Source organism: Microtus pennsylvanicus, chromosome 22 (assembly GCF_037038515.1).
Source record: "Microtus pennsylvanicus isolate mMicPen1 chromosome 22, mMicPen1.hap1, whole genome shotgun sequence".
NCBI lineage: Eukaryota > Metazoa > Chordata > Mammalia > Rodentia > Cricetidae > Microtus > Microtus pennsylvanicus.
The window spans coordinates 9,109,484-9,128,544 of record NC_134600.1 but is presented as its reverse complement, the minus strand read 5'-3'; the positions used below and the strand labels follow the sequence as shown (position 1 = coordinate 9,128,544).

Sequence of the window (19,061 nt, the reverse complement as noted above, 5' to 3'; positions counted from 1 at the left end):
ATACAAGTTCAAAATGATTATGTAAGAATTTTTAAAAAAATCTGTCATTGCCATATGTGAAATGGAATGGAATTTTGAAATCTTACTTGTCAATGGAAGCTTTCACCTTCACCTGGTAGTTGAGCTCTGGCAATTTTATTAGTAGTCTGAGAAGAAATGGGAAAAAAAGAATTAAAGACAGAAATTTAGAAGTGGTGAATGTTTTTCTTTCTTTTTCTCCCTGTCTCTCTTTTTCTTTCCTCTCCCCCCCTCTCTCTCCCTCTCTTTCCCTACTTTCCTTCCTTCCTTTCTTTTTTTGTTTTTTGAGACAGGGTTTCTCTGTGTAGCCCTAGCTGTCCTGGAACTAGCTCTTGTAGACCAGGCTGACTCTGAGATCACAGAGATCCACCCGCCTCATCCTCCCGAGTGCTGGGATTAAAGATGTGCACCACCATCGCCCAGAGTAAAAGCTTTTTCTACATTTAAATAATTAAGCATATTTCTAGCATAGACACACAAATAAAACATTATCTCCACCTATAGGTTGATGTGCTTTAAAATGTAAAAACTTCTTGAGTTCATTCTGTGATTCTATGGGCACCAGGCAACACCACTACCTACAAACATTGCTGTTTGCACATTTTCTCAGTTGACAAGCACTAGATATGTTGGTCTGTTCAGAAAAACAGCTGTATATTTGGACTGAAATCTAAACCATATATATAGTTAAGAAAGATTCTTTGGAAGTCTTTTAACGCAATTCCATCTTCTCCCCATACCATGAAAGCAAATGTTTTGTAAAGCTAGCAAAACCAAATATTTTTGAGAATTTTGATGAGGAAAACATTGAGGAAGACCATACTTCTTAAATGAATACAGAAAAATCCCAATTAAGTTATACTTGTAATTTTAAAAATAGTCATATATTTTCATAGCGGCAAACATGCTCGTAACTAAAACAGATCTAACTTCAAACAAAGGCACGATTCAAGCTTAATACGAAAATCCAGCCAAGTGGGCGGGATTTACGGAATATGGAGGAAATGCATTAGAAGGAGAGACACAAAACCAGGGCTCATCAAGAGCCCAAGCAAAGATGTGTGCTCAGTGAAGCAAAGGGTCCTTAAAGGGGTTGCACAAGATTGGCTCCAGGATGGAAGATGTTAAGGGCAAAGTCAGTAGTAGATGGTGAAGGGGGTGTGTGCTATCATGAACACGGACACAGAATTTTCCTTTCCATCTTCCTCCTTATCTGATCCAGAAAAGGTTTGATCCACTGTACAGCGCATATGGCTGACCCCAGAGCAGTGTGGTTCCTGGATTGTGGGTCGTGACCCCTTTGGGATCACATATCAGATATTTACACTATGTTTCATAACAGCAGCAAAGTTACAGTTATGAAGTGGCAACAAAAGTAAGTTTATGGTTGGGGCGTCACCCCAGCACGAGGGACTGGATTAAAGGGTCGCAGCATTAGGAAGGTGGAGAGCCACTGCCCTAGAGTCTTCCGTGGTCACCGTCTCTTTGCAACAGGAGAGCACAATACTACGGCAGAGAGACACTTTAGAGGGAAAATTTATATGATCTAGCAAGAGAATCTGTACAAAATTCAGGGAAGAAGAGGCGGACCCAGCAGTCTGAGGAGGAGGGCGGGATACCCACAGATGGTAGGCTATGCTCAGGTATCTTTTCAAAGGCTAAGTGCTTCCTGCTCAGCGGCTTTTCCACTCAGAATGTTTTTCAGACAGCCCTTATTATCTCCTAATTTTCTCTCCCCGCATTTCCAACTTCCTCGTCAACTGCATGGATGTAAAAGAGGATGTCCACTACGCCTCCCTCCCGATTCCCTCGTCACCATCTCCCGGCTTCCATGGGGGTAGGGAGACGAGGAAGGAACAACTCTTAAGAATGCAGTTTTACAAAGAAATCTGGCAAAAACACACAGAAAGAAATTGACTAGGAGGGTTAATTGGGGGCTTTGAAAGGCAAACTGAAAAGTGCCTTCCTTTTAAAAACTGGGTTCCAGCTCCCCTACGTGAGCAACAGTCCTGCCATAGAACCCTCAGTTGCTCTCCACCGTGGTATCAACAGAGGCATCTTGATTTACTCAGCATTCCTTCTGATTAGGAATTTTGCAGCGCCTGGAGTTGAAGGCTCAACAAATGTCTTTGAAAGTAAGACCGAAACACCTTGTCTTATGTTTACTGGGGAAAACCTAGGTTTTGGTTGCTCATAAATATGTACCAAATATACAAGAAAGCTCCGTGAAAATCATCCAAGCCCACGTGTTAGGTGCTCAGGAAGGGATATACCGAGGACCGCGGTGCTCAAAGTTTTGTGGAAAGAACATTTGCTGGGTAATCACAGGGAAGCGTGCGGCACCCGTTTCCTGGACATCACGTCTACCAACATTGGTCCCCATCTGCTTTGCTATTCTGTTTCTCTTGGCTCCGCTCTGTGGCCCAACAGAGTCAGCCATGATCTCTCTGTGCTCAGTCTCCTACAGTTCTCCCCTTCTGTCTTCCTGGTCTTTCCTCACGTTAACCTTTTTCAGCAATTAATCCCAGAGTGCCTGATATGATGAACACATACGTTCATGCTAATATCCCTCATGTCATGATCTTGACAAGCAAACTCTCTCGTCAGAACTCCACTGCGGGGACGTGCCAGAGTCCAGCCTGGGCTCTCAGCGGGTGCTCGACCAGGAAGGGCTGAACGGAAGGTGCCTTCATTAGCAGTGGCTGTCGCGCCAGAGATATAAAAGAACGGACTGTGTTCTGCCTACCTTAGTTTGGTAGTGAACTGTATGAGGGTTTTAAGGACCATTGGCCTCTGAGGGTGTGTCGGCATGCACGGCTGTCGCTCAACCACAAACGAGCTACATGGAAAAGAAAGACCGTTTGAAAATGTTGAAAATTTAAGCCACAGAGAAACTGGATGCGATTTTTTCCCCACAAAGCCCGGACTTCTTACACCTGGAAGATGCTGACGCCCCCATCCCACCTCCTGTCTCCCCAGCAGTTGCTCAAGTCATTAGTGTAAAATAACAGGGAAAAGGTCTGAAGGTCATCCCTAATTAACAACAGCAAATCTTAATTACCCGTTACGGACTCAATAAACATCCCTGCTTATCCCAAAATGGCAAAAGAGAGACTTCATTTCATGCCGTTTTGGACTGAATGTTGGGAGTTCTGGTGCTAAAAATTAGGATCCCATAAAGTGCTCCCCACCCTCGTTTCTTGGATGCGCTCGCAAGAAGAAACCCTTTCTCTTGTCTCAAATGTGAAAACTGAGCGGGAGGTGGGTGGTGCGGTTGAGTACCGTGCCTGCGGAAAACTTGAGTCTGCTGCCGAGAGACACACGCTGCGGATTAAGGAGCCAGGAGTGGAAATGTGGTCCTGGGGATCTCTGGGCTCTCTGACTGCTTCCTGGGGTCCCTACCACTCGGTCCCACTCTGCCCCGCGCCCAGCGAGTGTTACAGTCACAGCGAGCGAGCGTGCAGGCGATTCACTTACTTCTTGAAAAGGTTGTAGATCAGGAAGATGGCTCTCTCTAGCAGGTGTGCTCTCTGGGTGGGGATGGGGTCGCCTTCATAAGTCATCTTGGTCGATTGCTCCTCTAGTTTCTCCAGTTGTCGTCTGAGTTGGAAAAGACTTTCTGCCAACAGGGTAAAGCTATTGAACAGCAAATGACAGGTGTTTGTCCCCACTTAGTGACTGAGCTGGTTTAGCAACTAAATAATAAATGATTAAGTGGTTGAATTAAAGAAATCATTTAATTCCAGTGATGATTTATGACAAGTCTTTATTGTCTTTTCCTCAACCTTCTCTTCTTTTTAATATGTATCGTGTTAGATATCTTCTAATTTGGGCTTTTAATTTACAGAAATCCTTTATGAGTTATCGTCAACATCTGGAACCAAATCCCTTTTAATAGGCCTTGAGATCCTGTTAAGTGTGTGTATGAAGAATTTGGAGAGAAACCAACTTAAAGTGTAGGGTACAAGGCGTGGAGACTGTGGTGTGGAAATCCTCCCTCCCTCCCTCCCCGCCACTGCACACATTTGTTGTTCCTGAGTTTTAGCGGGCAGCGGTGACTGAACCATTTGGGAATGCTTGCTTCTGAGATCCAAGTGGATCTTTCCTTAGAGACGGCAGGGAGGAACTAGGTTCTAGCCAGTGAAGGCCAAGAAAGACTGGAACAGACTAGGAAGAAGAGGGGGCCCCAGTGTGAGGAGCAGAGGTCTTGTCTCTCAAGCATTAGACAGAAGGGACCAGGCAAGGAGCTGTGGCCCCTGCTGGGTTTCACTGTGGGCACCGTGGCTGGGGTCTTCCTTGCCCCCTTTGTCGCTTGTCTTGTTTTTACAGCAGATCTCTCTGGGTTTGGAGAATTGACGAAAATCAGTATATTTTAAAATGATGCATGCGCGTCTTTACTTCTCTTGAGAAGTAAGCCCGAGCAAGCAGGGGCATGGCAAACTTCCATTTTCTGGAATTATCCCTCAGAAAGCAATTTTGAAATTTTAACGGAACAATCCGGCTTCTCTGTGTGTTTTGCTATTGCTCTCTCAGACAGTCTTATTTTCTGTTGGTGAGTCAGAAAACTTTATCAACATTTTATCTTGTAATCTAAAAAGGTAGTGTCTACATTTAATGGCAGGCCTGTGTTTTAAGAGGAGACGCCTTGCTGTTGACTGCTGGAGATTATGTAACTTGAAATGGTGTTATACTTTTATATAGGGTCTTGTTCTGCTTTTGCGGCTCCCCTGAGATGGTGTGTGTTACTCTGCCTAGCTGAACTTTCTTTTTAACTGGCCAGCAAACCTTGTGTATATTTGTGGTTTTACACATGGTGTTTTGAGATATTTGTATACCGAAGGATGGCCAAATCAAAACTAAAACATGTGTATTGTCTCTCACAACCTTCTTCTTGTAAGAGCAGAAGACTGACTTAGTAATTTTCAAGTTTATAAGCTATTACTAATTACAGTCATGATGTGTGTTAGAGTCCCCAATTCTTTCCAATGGAAAGTTTGCAACCCTGACCAACATCCTTGACAAAGTGAATGTGTTTGAAAGCATAAAACTAAACGTTTAACTCATACCATAAGGCACACACATTTTAAAAAGTTGTTTTTTAAAAAGATTTTTGAAGCTAATTTTTCTTACATCCGTGCAGACAATGCATTGCTGGCTTCAAAAAACTCATTTGAGTCTTTTAAGCTATCAATGTCTGAATACTGAGGAATTGTTATGCATGGGAGATGCTTCCTTTGCCTCTGTGCTTGGTGTAACCCGTGGCGAGCACCCCGAAGCCTGCACTTCCTGTGGTTTTCACTAGAACTAAAGTCAATGGCTTTACCAGTTCTGAAGCTGGTCCAGCCCGTTGTGCAGCGGGCCTCCGATGCAGGCGATCTGCTGCCGTCTCTTCCAGTCCTGCAGCTCCTCGATCAGCAGGTTGTTCATCAGCAGGTCTGACTCGTTCACGATCTGTGTCATCTTACTGAGGGCTTCCTAAAGCCAGAGGCGGGGAAAGAGACGCACACAGCAACACCCAGGTTACGCTCTTGCTGACACAGCATACTGACCTGAGACATGAAGGCTTGATGAAAAGCAGCCAAACATTGGATCGAGACCAGCTCCTACTTGGTCTAGCATTGCCTTTTCAAACGTCAAAGTCTTTACAACTGGGTAGTGTCACAAGAATTGTGGCCACAGGAGACATTCCAGTGTTTCAGTTTCTGTGTGTCCAATGGGAATTTCTGCGCCACTACTGAACCTTGCTGTCGTACACAGGCATTTGAACAGTTGCTTGTTCTGCTTGTTTATATGTGTACAGGTGTAGTGTCTGCCTGTACATCCAGACGGTACGTGTGTGCAGTGCCTACCGAAGCCAGAAGAGGTATCGGATCCTCTAGGAGTGGAGTTTCAACTGGTGATGAACCTGTTCCCTCCAGAAAGCAGTCAGTTCTCTGAACCCCGGAGCCATTGCTCCAGTGCCTATTTCTACGTTTGTTTGTTTGTTTGTTTTTTAAATAAATGTGATTTTCCATCTATTTGCAAATACGCTGATTAAAACTCGGGTCTTTCTGTGCTACTTTTCCAGCAGACTCTACTTGTGCTCGTGGAGACACCACGAAGTAACTTTCTAGGCATAGGAATCGGGAGATGGAGTTTCTCTTCGGGTCTTCAACAACACTGCGAGCTTGAGCAAAGCATTTGCCTTACTATACTTAGGTTTCTCATATATGTAACTGGGTGGATGAGCTAAGTTATTTTCAGAGTTCCTTCTCAAATTCTGTTTCTCAAACAAAATAAGATGGTACATGTAAAATGTAAACGGATTTTCCATAAAAAGCCCTACATTTGGATTAATTCCTTGCACGCTTGCACTATATATATATATATATATATATATATATATATTCCTAGTTATATTTATAAGCAATTTAAAGTGAAATAAACTTATATGGAATCATGTAAGTTCATTCACTGAAAAGTGATTGCTCAGAAACGAACCTACTGATTTAACAGTTATTGGTTAAATCCCAACGACATTGCCTTTTAAAGACAGGGAGAAAATTGAAATAAGAATATTTAATCTCTTGAAAATATTTCATTGAGTCAAAAAATATGGTATGCTTGGTTGCCAACAAATGACACTTGAGTTTGGAAGATTTTATAAAGGGGACAATATTTAACAATCTCATCCTCAGAAGAAAATATAGAACATAGTATTCTTTCCAAAAAGGTTTTAAGTCATCGAGCAAGTTTTAATTATAAATGTGTAGTGTAACCCACTTCAGCATGCTAAACAGTAAACAATAAAACTCGGTACACCTGTTTTAAGTTCACGATACCTCCAGCAGCATTTCAGAGGCCAGGGGGGCGTGGAGCAGGATGGGTACACAAGTATACTCAGTCAGGAAGGACAGTTTCTGGAAACACCTCCTTGTTTTCGTTCAGTGTCAATGGAACTGATAAAATCTGAGGCCTTGATTATTTTCAGTAAGATGAGGTTTAGGGGGAAAAAAAGTCAGGCAAACTGGCCGATTTAAAATTCTCCACCCACCTTTCTCTTGAAGTCCAGGCTATTAAGCATTTCTTGCAGTGTCAAAACTTCCTGGTTCATTAGAATGCTATTCTTCTCACCGTGGTCTGCGAAGGAAAGGAGGCCAAGTTCAGAATACTCACCTCTGGGGCAAGCCTTTTAGTCCCCCTAAGCCAAATCCATCTCAATCCACCCCCACACCCTGGGCAGGACCAGGGACCTAAGCTGTCAGAGACAACATGGACTCCTGGTGTGGAGCATGGAAGGCCAATCTGGGAATGTTCTTATCCTGCCAGGAAGGATTCCAGCCAAGTGTGCACAGAGACCGTACATCTATCTACGTGCCAGAAGAAGGATGCTCTTCACCTGGCACTCAGTTTTTGGTGGTAGACAAAGGAAGGTTTTGTAAGGGCTTGTTTTACTGGTTCTGCCTGCACTAAGGAAAAAAAATGCTGGTTAGATATAAGGAAAAGGGGGATTCCCTGTGCTCGTGATTAAATCATGAGACTCCTTCTATGGCCTCTCCCCATTTCTCCCCAATCCGTTCATTCTCTGCATGGGAGAGTTAGTTAGTCTTAATGAACTTACAAGAACTAGTAAAGCTAAAATGTCTACTTTTCCATTTTACAAAATGGAATAGTCTCACAGCAGAACTGGTCAGGGAAAAGTACAGAAGATGAACCAAAATAAAAAATCATTTAGCCCCTTGCATGGGAAGATATGCCATAAACCAATACCATACTTCTTAGTTTGAATATCGGTACACAGTAAGTGCGGAAGGCTGAGGATGCTTATCTTAAAAATAAAAAAAAAAAAGCCAACGAAACCACCGTTCCAAATTTCTCTACAAATATCACTAATCTTCAGGATGTTATTTCTGGCTTTGACAGCTCACAAATTCTCCATTTCTTCAGTGCTACTACTCACAGTAAAATGTTGTGTGTATATTGCTTTATTCACTGAAATTTTATTAGCCAATACTTTCCAGTTTGCTCTCTAATTTGTTTCTCTTTCACTCATTCGTAGTTTGTTATCTTATTAAATTAACAAGATAATTTGTTTCTTTCATTTCACTTATATCCACGTGGGGAAAATACTTGTTGATTTAAGTAATTAAAAATGGTCATTTAAAACCATTTTTGCCCCAAAAAAAGCTACAGAGAAACCCTGTCTCAAAAATCCAAAAAAATAAAATAAAATAAAAAATAAAAATAAACCATTTTTTGGTGTCTGTCTGTTTATAGTGGGCTGTCACACAACCCAGGCTGGCCTTCTACTTCTGTGTGGCTGAGAGTGACCTTAAATTCTTCTTGCCTCCACCTCCCACATACTGGGTTATAGGTGTAAACCACCACCTTGGAATTCGTTTTTAAACTCTTTACAATATACATGAAAAGTAAGAAGTGTTGAGGTAATATAGATAAAAAATGCTACACTCAAAATAGTTTTATTGTCTAGGGTATCATGCTATATTGTAATTCTTAAACTTCACAGCTTATGTGGAAATTGGAATCCATCTGTCTTCAGTGACACTTGATGAACTAGTCAGTGTTTCCCGACTTTTCTAGGATCATGGATCCCTTTGATAAGTGATTAAACCTAAGTAGTGTAATTTCTTCTAAGGAGAAAATTCGAACATGTAAATAATCATGAACATTTTAAATATTTCAAGGCAGTCTTGACATCCAGAAGATGATAGAAGAACACAAAACACCTTCTTCAGAAAATTAGGCATTTGGTAATGGTCACCTATACTGCCTTCTAGGTTTGTCTTAATAACGTTTGAATGGTTAAAGGGGATTCCATAAAAATATAGATGTTTATATTGGTTTCTTTTATTTATTTATTTATTTATTTTGTTTTTCGAGACAGGGTTTCTCTGTGGTTTTGGAGTCTGTCCTGGAACTAGCTCATGTAGACCAGGCTAGTCTCGAACTCACAGAGATCCGCCTGCCTCTGCCTCCCAAGTGCTGGGATTAAAGGCGTGCGCCACCACCGCCCGGCTTATTGGTTTCTTTTAAAAACCATTTGTTTTTAAAAGAAAGAAAATTGTAAAAATATTACATCTTTCCCTGTTATGGTTTGGATGAGAATAGTCCCATAACTCATATGTTTATGATATGGGATTCCCCTCTGTACTTTGTGAATATGTTTTATTACCATTGGTTAATAAAGAAGCTGCTTTGGCAGGGCAGAATAGAGCAATGTGGGAAATCCAAGCAGAGATAGAGAAGAAAGAAGGTGGAGTCATGGTGACACCATGTATCTGCCCCAGAAGCAAGAGGTAACAAACCACAAGCCTTGTGATAAAGTACAAAATAATAGAAATGGGTTAATTTAAGATCTAAAAGCTAATTAATAAGAAGCCTGAGCGAATAGGCCAAACAGTGATGTAATTAATATAGTTTTTGTGTGATGATTCGGGTGTGGGTGACCAGGAACTAAAGTGCAATCTCTGTTTACAGTTTGAATGCTTGATTCCCAGTCAGTAGAATTGTTTGGGAAGGACTACAGAAGTTGAGGCCTCATTGGAGGAGGTGTGTCACTGGGGATAGACAGTGAGGTTTTGAAACCTCATGCCAGGCCCAGAGTCTCTCTCTCTTTCTCTGCCTATGGCTCAAGATGTAGCTCTCAGCTACTGTTCCCTCACCTGCCTGCATGCCACCACACTCCCCTCCATGATAATGGACTAACCCTCTGAAACTATAAGCAAGCTCCAATTAAATGCTTTCTTCTAAAAGCTTCTCTTTTCAGCATCAAAAATGTATATAAGACACATGTCTAAAGTCCTCCATTGGCTGACACAGCCAAGTATGATTTCCAAAACCAACAAATCTATGCCAGCAGAGACCTGTCAACTATTTCAGACAGAATCAACTAGAATCTCAACAGTTATCCCAATAATCACATCACAGAGTACCAATCTACTATTGCCTATTTAGATCAGGTCTTAAAAATATTTTCATTTTCTCCATCCATCTAACTATAACTATTTGCTTTATAACTATAATCATCTAACCATAAACAAGATTAATGTGTAAGTACAGAGTCAAATTTAGTATCTTTGTTTTTGAAATTTATTCAATTGTTAAAATTATGTTTTAGAAATACTTAAAAATAAAACTTTAAAAATTCATACACAATAATATATATATATAATGTCTAGTACTGTGGGAGATAAATACATAGATATACATGTTTTTGACTATGTAGAGAAGACGTAAGACATTTTTACCATCTTTATCTGTAGATTATGAGACTTCATGTGATTTTTATTTTTAATACTTTTATCTACATTGCAATTTTTTCTATGAAGCAGAGTTCTACTTTGTGAGAACTCATTTAATATCAGTAAATTACTGACTGTACTAGATGATTGTTTTTATTTTTATTAGTTGAGTTTTATTTTTCTTTTGAGGAAGTTTCTTGCTATGTATCTCAGGATGGCTTCCAATTCTCCTTCCTCCTGCTCCAGCCTCCCAATCGTTGGGATTCCAAGCATGTGCAGCATACCCAGCCCTGAAGTCCTGATACCTCAGAATATTCTTCCACGGGGAGACACTTGTTGTAGTGAATGTTATTTCTCATGTAACGTGTGATTTGCTTTGAATTGGTTAGTAGATAAATATGTGTTTATAACTTAAACGGAGAGGAGGAAAAAGCAAAACTGGAAATATTCCTTGTCTTCATTTTTCAAAAATGAAACTGGTAGGGGACCCAGAGAAGGAAGATCAAGGTTGCTTGCAACTTTACTCTTACCAGCGGAGAACCTTAATAATCATGTTACTTTTATGTCTCTATGTATAGTTATAGACAAAGCAATAACTTACCCATTGTCTGAATTGTTTTATATCTGTAGTCAAATTCATCTTGCAGATCTTCTAAGTATTTGGTGTCTTGTTCTGTCATCTTTATACAAAAGAGAGCATGCTCAAAAGGAAATACTAAACTATTTTGCAATGTTTATACACACCATAGAAACATTATATGTACTTCTAAACAATACACTGGAGATCCCAGCCTCCAACAGCATCTGTCAGGAGCCTACATGTCCAGAGAGCTCCGCCACAGGAAAACTGCATTCTGCTGGAAGACCACGTTAAATGGGCTCTTACACTCAAAGAAATATTTATTTATATTTTATGTTTATGAGCACACATGCATGCAGTGTTTGAGAAGTTCAGGAGAGGGCTTTAGATCCTCTCAAACTGGAGTGCCAGAGAGTTGTGAACTGCCAAGTGGGAACCAAACATAGGTCCTCTGCATTAGAAAACAACTTAACCTCAAGACCCAGCAATACCAGTTTTGAGTATATATCCAAAGAATGCTCAATCATAACCCAAGGATATGTGCTCAGCTATGTTCATAGCAGCTTTGTTTGTCATAGCCAGAACCTGGAAACAACCTAAATGCCCCCTGACTGAAGAATGGATAAGAAAAAAATGTGGTACATTTACACAATGGAGTACTACACAGCAAAAAAAAAACAATGACATCTTAAAATTTGCAGGTAAATGGATGGATCTAGAAAGAAACATATTGAGGTAACCCAGACTAAGAAAAAAATATATGTATTCACTCATAAATGGCTTTTAGACATAAAGTAAAGAAAAACCAGCCTATAATTCACAACCCCAGAGAACCTAGACAACAAAGAGGATCCTAAGAAAGACATACATGGATCTAATGTACATGGGAAGTAGAAAAAGACCAGATCTCCTGAGTAAATTGGAAGTGTGGGGATCATGAGAGAGGGTAGAAGAGGAGAGAGGAAGAAGGGAGTAGCGTAGAGAAAAATATATAGCACAATAAAAGCAATAAAAATAAAAGAACAGCAAGTGCCGTTAATCACGGAGCTATCTAGCTCTCCCAACTCTTTTCTGCTTGCTTAGGAAATCTTTCCACATCTTTTCCCTCATTTCTCAATTAGTTACAGGGGCTGCTAACCACATAGCTTCCTTTGCTGGAGAAAACGGATCCTTTTGTCCTCTCAGGGTTGGGTTCTGCTCTGTGCTAGTGCACAAGAATGACTGGGGGAGGGGGAGGGAAATGGGAGGCGGTGGCGGGGAAGAGACAGAAATCTTTAAGAAAGAAAGAAAAAAAAAGAAAGGAAGAAAGGAAGGAAGGAAGAATCAGAGAAGCACCGTTTACGACAATTCTGCCTCAACAGTTTTTCTTCCTGCATCTTGAGAGATGTCTGCATTGCTTATTTCTGTTTTTGACTTTACTCCAAACCCATCCATGTGTCCTGCTTAGTCATAATAGTTGAGATCTTGAGGGGGTGTTCTCGGAAAGGACTAGCTGAACAGGGACAGAGAGGAAGGAGCTGAGGAACCAGGTGGTGTGTACTGGGCTTTGGCTTGGAGACTACGAGGAAGTCAGGGCCGTGATCATCGGCACCACAGAGTTAATACCAACTTGAGAGCAGTTTTGGCTGTTCCCTCTCGGGCTGTGTCCTTCCCTCCATGCCTGGACAGACTATTTCAAAGAAGCCCTTGGCAGCTGATAGTCACAGACCTGGGATGGTCTATGAGCCTGAGGGAAGGATCAAGGCAGAGCTATACGTGGGACACTTTGGTTATACCAGACTTCTTAGGAGTTAACAACGAATCCGGGGACCGTGGAGCTCAGTGTTGAGAACTGGCTTAGCACACACCAAGTCCTGGATGCGGACCTAACATACACCACTACCCACAAAAAATACTGGAGACTGTGTGCTTGATTAATGTGTAGAAGTATCCTCATTACAATATAATATAACAGCCCCTGTCTGCTTTTACACGTTCATGGAGTCGGTACAGTCTATGATTTAGCATCATAGTATGCTCAGGCATTGGCCTGAGGTTCACCTTGAGGGTCTAATTGTTTTTTGGCGAGGATGGGAGCAAAGGCATATCTGCTTCTTTACTTGTTATGGAAGATGATTAAACCGCAGGACTGGAAGCAAACGCTTAGAAGGCCATTCACTTAAACTCTGCCTACAATTTGGCCAGTGGACCGAGAGCTTTACCTTGCCTGTAGTTGGTTTAGTTTTAGAGAATTATGATTTCCATAAAAAAAAACCAACAAGTAAATGAATACTGCATAGGTTCTGGAAAGGGAAATTGGTTTGATCTTTCTAGTCAACACAGTGGAAGGTCTGTCCTACTTAAAAATAATCTTTTCTAAATCAACGAAACTAACATCTAGAATAAGACCGATGGGGAGGAGAAACCAAAATGTACTAATATCAAAGGAAATGAGTGATATAATGGGTTCTACAGATAAAGAAAAATAGAAGAATAGAGAGCCCAATTAGATGAAATGGATGCACTTCTTTTTTTTTGGATTTTTTCGAGACAGGGTTTCTCCGTAGCTTTTGGTTCCTGTCCTGGAACTAGCTCTTGTAGACCAGGCTGGCCTCGAACTCACAGAGATCCGCCTGCCTCTGCCTCCCGAGTGCTGGGATTAAAGGCGTGTGCCACCACCGCCCAGCTACAAGTTACTCAATTTACTCTAGAAGACACAGATAATGGGCGAGCTTGGTACTAGAAACAGGTTGAGTTTAAAAGCCTCCTCAAGGAAACATTTCCTATACAAGCACAGCGTGAGGGAAACCCACTGTCCTCTGAGATCTGTCTGCACTGGCCTGTGGCACACAGGCTGCCCCTAGCCTTTCCAGGCAGCTACCTAAGGCCACTCACCTGAGACATCTAATTAATGTCACTCACCTGCACACTGTTTTTAATGGCAGCCACTTTGTGCTCCACGTTTCTCTGTCTTTCCGAAACCGAAGAACTTTGTAAGGACTTCTCCAGAGGTCCCTGCAAAAAGAATGTCTTGAAATTTCAGTTGTTGATAAAGCATGTTTATGGTTATTGTCAAGGATATACTATTTTGACTTGAGGTTTGGATAAATGTGGTACATAATACTCTACAGCCATTAAAACTCCCGCTGAAAGAGCTGGGCATGTGGCCCTACTGGCAGAGAAGGCACCGGGCTCCAGGTTCCCAATAAAATGAAGTAAAATAAAAAAAAGGACAGCCCTAAACTGGAGCTTCCAAATGAAAACAATACCGTTCTTCATCACCCGAGAATAAGCTATTAAAACTCAAAAGTCTTACAAAAACATCCATACCCTGATAGTGACTAGAAGTCTTTTTGCTGTTTTTTTTAAAGATTTATTTGTTATGTATACAAGTGTTCTGCCTGCATGTAAGCCTGCACTGCAGGCCAGAAGAGGGTACTGGGATGCATTGTAGAGGGTTGCGAGCCACCATGTGGTTGCTGGGAATTGAACTTAGGACCTCTGGAAGAGCAGCCAGTGCTCTTAACCTCTGAGCCATCTTTCCAGCCCCTTAGAAGTTTCTTTAAGGCCGGGCGGTGGTGGCGCACGCCTTTAATCCCAGCACTCGGGAGGCAGAGGCAGGCGGATCTCTGTGAGTTCGAGACCAGCCTGGTCTACAGAGCTAGTTCCAGGACAGGTTCCAAAAACCACAGAGAAACCCTGTCTCGAAAAACCAAAAAAAAAAAAAGAAGTTTCTTTAATTGTTTTTCTGGGCTATATATTTTTCTCTGTTCCCCTCCCTCTCCCTCCCCCCTCCCCTTCTCACCTCTTCCATGATCCCCATGCTCCCATTTTACTCAGGCCATTTTGTCTTTTTCTAACTTCTACTTCCCATGTAGATTAGATCCATGTATGTCTCTCTTAGGGTCCTCTTTGTTGTCTAGGTTCTCTGGGATTGTGAATTGTAGGCTGGTTTTTCTTTGCTTTATGTCTAAAAACCACTTATGAGTGAGTACATGTTACATTTGTCTTTCTGGGTCTGGGTTACCTCACTCATTATGATGTTTTCTAGAAGTGTTAATAGTTTAAGAGATACTTTCATTAGATCTTCATAAGTTGTATGAGTCACTAAAGTACGGAGAATGTCATTTAGAAAATGTATTGTTTTATGTATTTAGAGGATTAACGGAAAAAGTGTGCCTTAGAGATTGTTGATTCCCCTGCTTATCTTTGCTAGGTTCTTACCACATTCAGAAGAATGAGATAAAATATATCGTAAATTACATTAAGGCAAATAAGCTCTTAGGGAGTTTCTGTAAATCAAAATTCCTGTCAGTGGAGTAGCAGCTTAGACTTGGGAGTGTCAATCAAGCTCAGCGGGTGAAGGCAGACTGCCAGAGAGGTGGAGTCCAAAGCGGAACTGGGAACCTAACTGAAATGTGGTCACTGCCTTCCTAGATTAATACTGTAAGATCTTGGACTAGAAGTTAGCCATGAAAATAGAAAGATATCTAGAGTAGTTAGTCTGGGTGCACATATCTGTGATCCCAGCACTGGGAAGGAGGACGGAAGGAGTCTGAGTACAAGGCCACCCTCACCTACACAGCGGATCTCAACTTAGCTCGGTGCTGCCTAGTGAGCTCAAGGCCAGTCTTGGCTACGCAGTGAGTTCAAGGCCAGCCTCAGCTACACAGTGAGTTCAAGGCCACCCTTGGCTATACAGTGAGTTCAAGGCCACCCTCAGTGAGTTCAAGGCCACCCTTGGCTATACAGTGAGTTCAAGGCCACCCTCAGTGAGTTCAAGGCCACCCTCGGCTACACAGTGAGCTCAAGGCCAGCCTCAGCTACACAGTGAGTTCAAGGCCAGCCTCAGCTACACAGTGAGTTCAAGGTCACCCTTGGCTGTACAGTGAGTTCAAGGTCACCCTCGGCTACACAGTGAGCTCAAGGCCAGCCTCGGCTACTACTGAGCTCAAAGCCAGCCAGCACTACACGGCTAAAAGGAAAAAAAAAACAGGAATTTGAAAAGATTTGGTAATTATGCCAATATGGAAAAAAAAGACAAGAAACTTCTCAAAGATGAGCCCCAGGCCTTGAGCATGAGTGCCAGGAAGGCTGGTGCCACCAACAACACAGAAGAAGACCCTGATTTTGCAGAAGATTGAACTCAAGGAGAAAGCAAGATCACAAACTCAGAGACTATGACCTGACAAGCCAGCAAGGCAATGGATAATGCATATGATTATGGATCAGAAAACATTACCTGGATAGGCATGTTGGCTGCAGCCAATATTCTTCTCTCTTCCCTTAAACAATTTGAGATGACCACAGCTACATGCATGGGATTTCCGTGAAACTTTCCCTGAAAAATAGCAAAAGTGGGCAGCATAAAAGGCCTTGAAGACACACATATGTCATAAGGAAATGTTATACTTAACAATCTGTTCCATGTCTATTCGCTTGCAATGTCATGGAAACCTAGACACTTAAGGAGAAAATGTTCCTCTCTTTGCTTTCAAAAGTCCAAGCAGAAGTTCTCTGAGACTTCTTTATCAAAGCCCTGAACACACTGGTGGGTCCGCTGACTTAGGCGCTAGGCAGGTTTTGGACAGAGCGGTTATGTCCCTGTGAGTTCTCCAGAACCAAAAGGGTTATAGCTGTGCGTGTGGTAGCTCACTGCTTCAGGCTAACTGACTATCCTGAGATCCCCAGTTGATGGCATTCACGTCAATTATAACTAACTAACTAACTAGTTAACTAACTAACTCATAACTAACATTATACTCAAGCGAAACCAAACCCACTTTTCAGCCCTGATATCTTGGACATTGAAGCATGTATATATTATATTGCCAAGGTTAATATATTGTTAATTGGCAGCCTGAGGCACTATTGAGCCATCAGATACATTTCTGTAAATGAAAGTCGTGAATCTCTTTAGGTAGCCGCAGTGCCCAGCAATGGGTGTGCGCTCATTTGTCTTACCCGCAAGAACTGTGTTTTCTAGCCTGAAAAACCATAATTTAGCTAGGAGTGTTAAAACCTCCTTACCAGACTTTCTTGAGGCAAGATTAGCAAGAGGCACAAGAGGCAAGCATGCTAATTGAATCTCTGCCCTCTTCTCTTGAGGGGGTACCGATACCCATGAAATGGTCAAACGGTCAATGGCAAAGAAGTTAGCAGTCCAAAAAGTCGAAAATTAACACCAATCAAAAGTAGATTAAACAGACAACTGAACCAAAGGATCTTTCTGGAGAGAAAATGAAGGTTGTTGGTTGTAAACATTATTGTGGCTGTGACTTCTGTGGTAGTATTTTAGATTCTGTGTCAATTATCATTTCCACCTGTGAAACTGGGGTAAAACCAGTTATTCTGGTTCCTGTTCTTCCATATCCACTCTTTAAACATCTTTTCCTTCAGATCAAGGGGATACAAATTGGAAAAGAAGTCAAACTCTCACCGTGTGCTGATGATAGGATAATTTACATAAGGGACCCCAAAAATTCTACCAAGGAACTTCTACAACTCATGAACACCTTCAGTAATATAGCAGGATACAAGATTAACTCAAAAAAAAAGCAGCCCTCCTGTAAACAGATGATAAATGGACTGAGGAAGAAATCAGAGAAACATCACTTTTCACAATAGCCACAAATAGCATAAAATATCTCGGAGTAACTCTAACCAAACAAGTGAAAGATCTGTATAAGAAGAACTTTAAATCTTTGAAGAAAGAAATTGAAAAAGATACCAGAAAATGGAAAGATCTCCCATTCTCTTGGGTAGGTAGAATTAACATAGTAAAAATGGCAATCTTACCAAAAGCAATCTACAGATTCAATGCAATGCCCATCAAAATCCCAGTAAAATTCTCCATAGACCTCAAAAGAATAATACTCAACTTCATATGGAAAAACAAAAAAAAAACCAGAAAGCCAAAACAATCCTGTACAATAAAGGAACTTCTGGAGGCATCACAATCTCTGACTTCAAACTTTACTACAGAGCTACAGTACTGAAATCAGGCTGGTACTGGCATAAGAACAGACAGGAGGACCAGATATCAATCCACATACCTATGAACACCTGACTTTTTAACAAAGAAGCAAAAAATATAAAATGGAAAAAAGAAAGCATATTTAACAAATGGTGGTGGCATAACTGGGTATCAACATGTAGAAGAATGAAAATAGATCCATATCTATTGTCGTACACAAAAGTCAAGTCCAGATGGTTCAAAGACCTCAACATAAAACCAACCACACTGAACCTCATAGAAGAGAAAGTGGGAAGTACATTTGAATGCATTGGCACAGGAAACCACTTCCTGAATATAACCCCAGTAGCACAGACACTGAGAGAAACAATTAATAAGTGGGACCCCCCGAAACTGAGAAGCTTCTGTAAATCAAAGGACATAGTCAACAAGGCAAAACAGCACCCTAAAGAATAGGAAAAGATCTTCACCAACCCCACATCAGAGGTCTGATCTCCAAAACATACAAAGAACTCAGGAAATTGGTCATCAAAAGAAAAAAACAATCTAATAAAAATGAAGTACAGACCTAAACAGAGAACATTGAGATTAGGGGTTGTAAATGGTACAGCTGTGACTGCTACAATGTTATCCTGGTGTTTGTAGCCAGGATTTCTGTCTACAATGTTATCCTGGTGTTTGTAGCCAGGGCTTCTATCTACAATGTTATCCTGATGTATGCTAGCCAGGGGCTTCTGTCTACAATGTTATCCTGGTGTGTGCTAGCCAGGGCTTTTCCCCCCACCAACACACAGAGTTTCAGTATCATTTGATCTTTAAAAGCAATTAAGGGAGATTTGGTATGCAATACATATTGTTCTGATCCAGTCATAGCAGAATTGTAAAATGTCTCTCTGCTCCATAGGAGATCCGAAACATCTTGTGTCGGGGGGGTGGGGAACCTCTGTTTAGTTGATACTGTTTTGTAGGAGCACACCTGATACCTTCCTCCTGTGGCCAATATATAGAAACAGTCAAATTTGTGTGTCGATTTTGAGTCTAGCTAAGTTGCTCACTGCTATAGATTCTAATGATGTATTTGTAATGTTTGTTAGCAATTCTAAATTTTTATCTGTACATCTTTCTGGATTTTCTACTCCCATTAACCAGCTCTGTAGACTCTCCCTCACTTTCAATCATTTCATTTCCATCCAGGCTTTGTCTTCGAGACTAGTTTAGCAGTGTATTGGCTAAAATCCAGACACAGGGATTTTCTTCTTTTTTTGCA

At 41.4% G+C, this 19,061-nt stretch overlaps 1 protein-coding gene across 1 annotated transcript in view; it reads right to left on the bottom strand.

Moving 5' to 3' along the window:
• The window catches only part of Stat4 (signal transducer and activator of transcription 4), an 80,870-nt gene that overhangs the window by 20,319 nt on the left and 41,490 nt on the right, over positions 1-19,061 (bottom strand). The window contains 8 exon segments of the mRNA XM_075955992.1: positions 87-146; positions 2,765-2,857; positions 3,496-3,654; positions 5,342-5,493; positions 7,052-7,137; positions 10,861-10,939; positions 13,741-13,833; positions 16,061-16,159. Of these exon segments, the coding sequence (XP_075812107.1) occupies positions 87-146; positions 2,765-2,857; positions 3,496-3,654; positions 5,342-5,493; positions 7,052-7,137; positions 10,861-10,939; positions 13,741-13,833; positions 16,061-16,159 (821 nt within the window).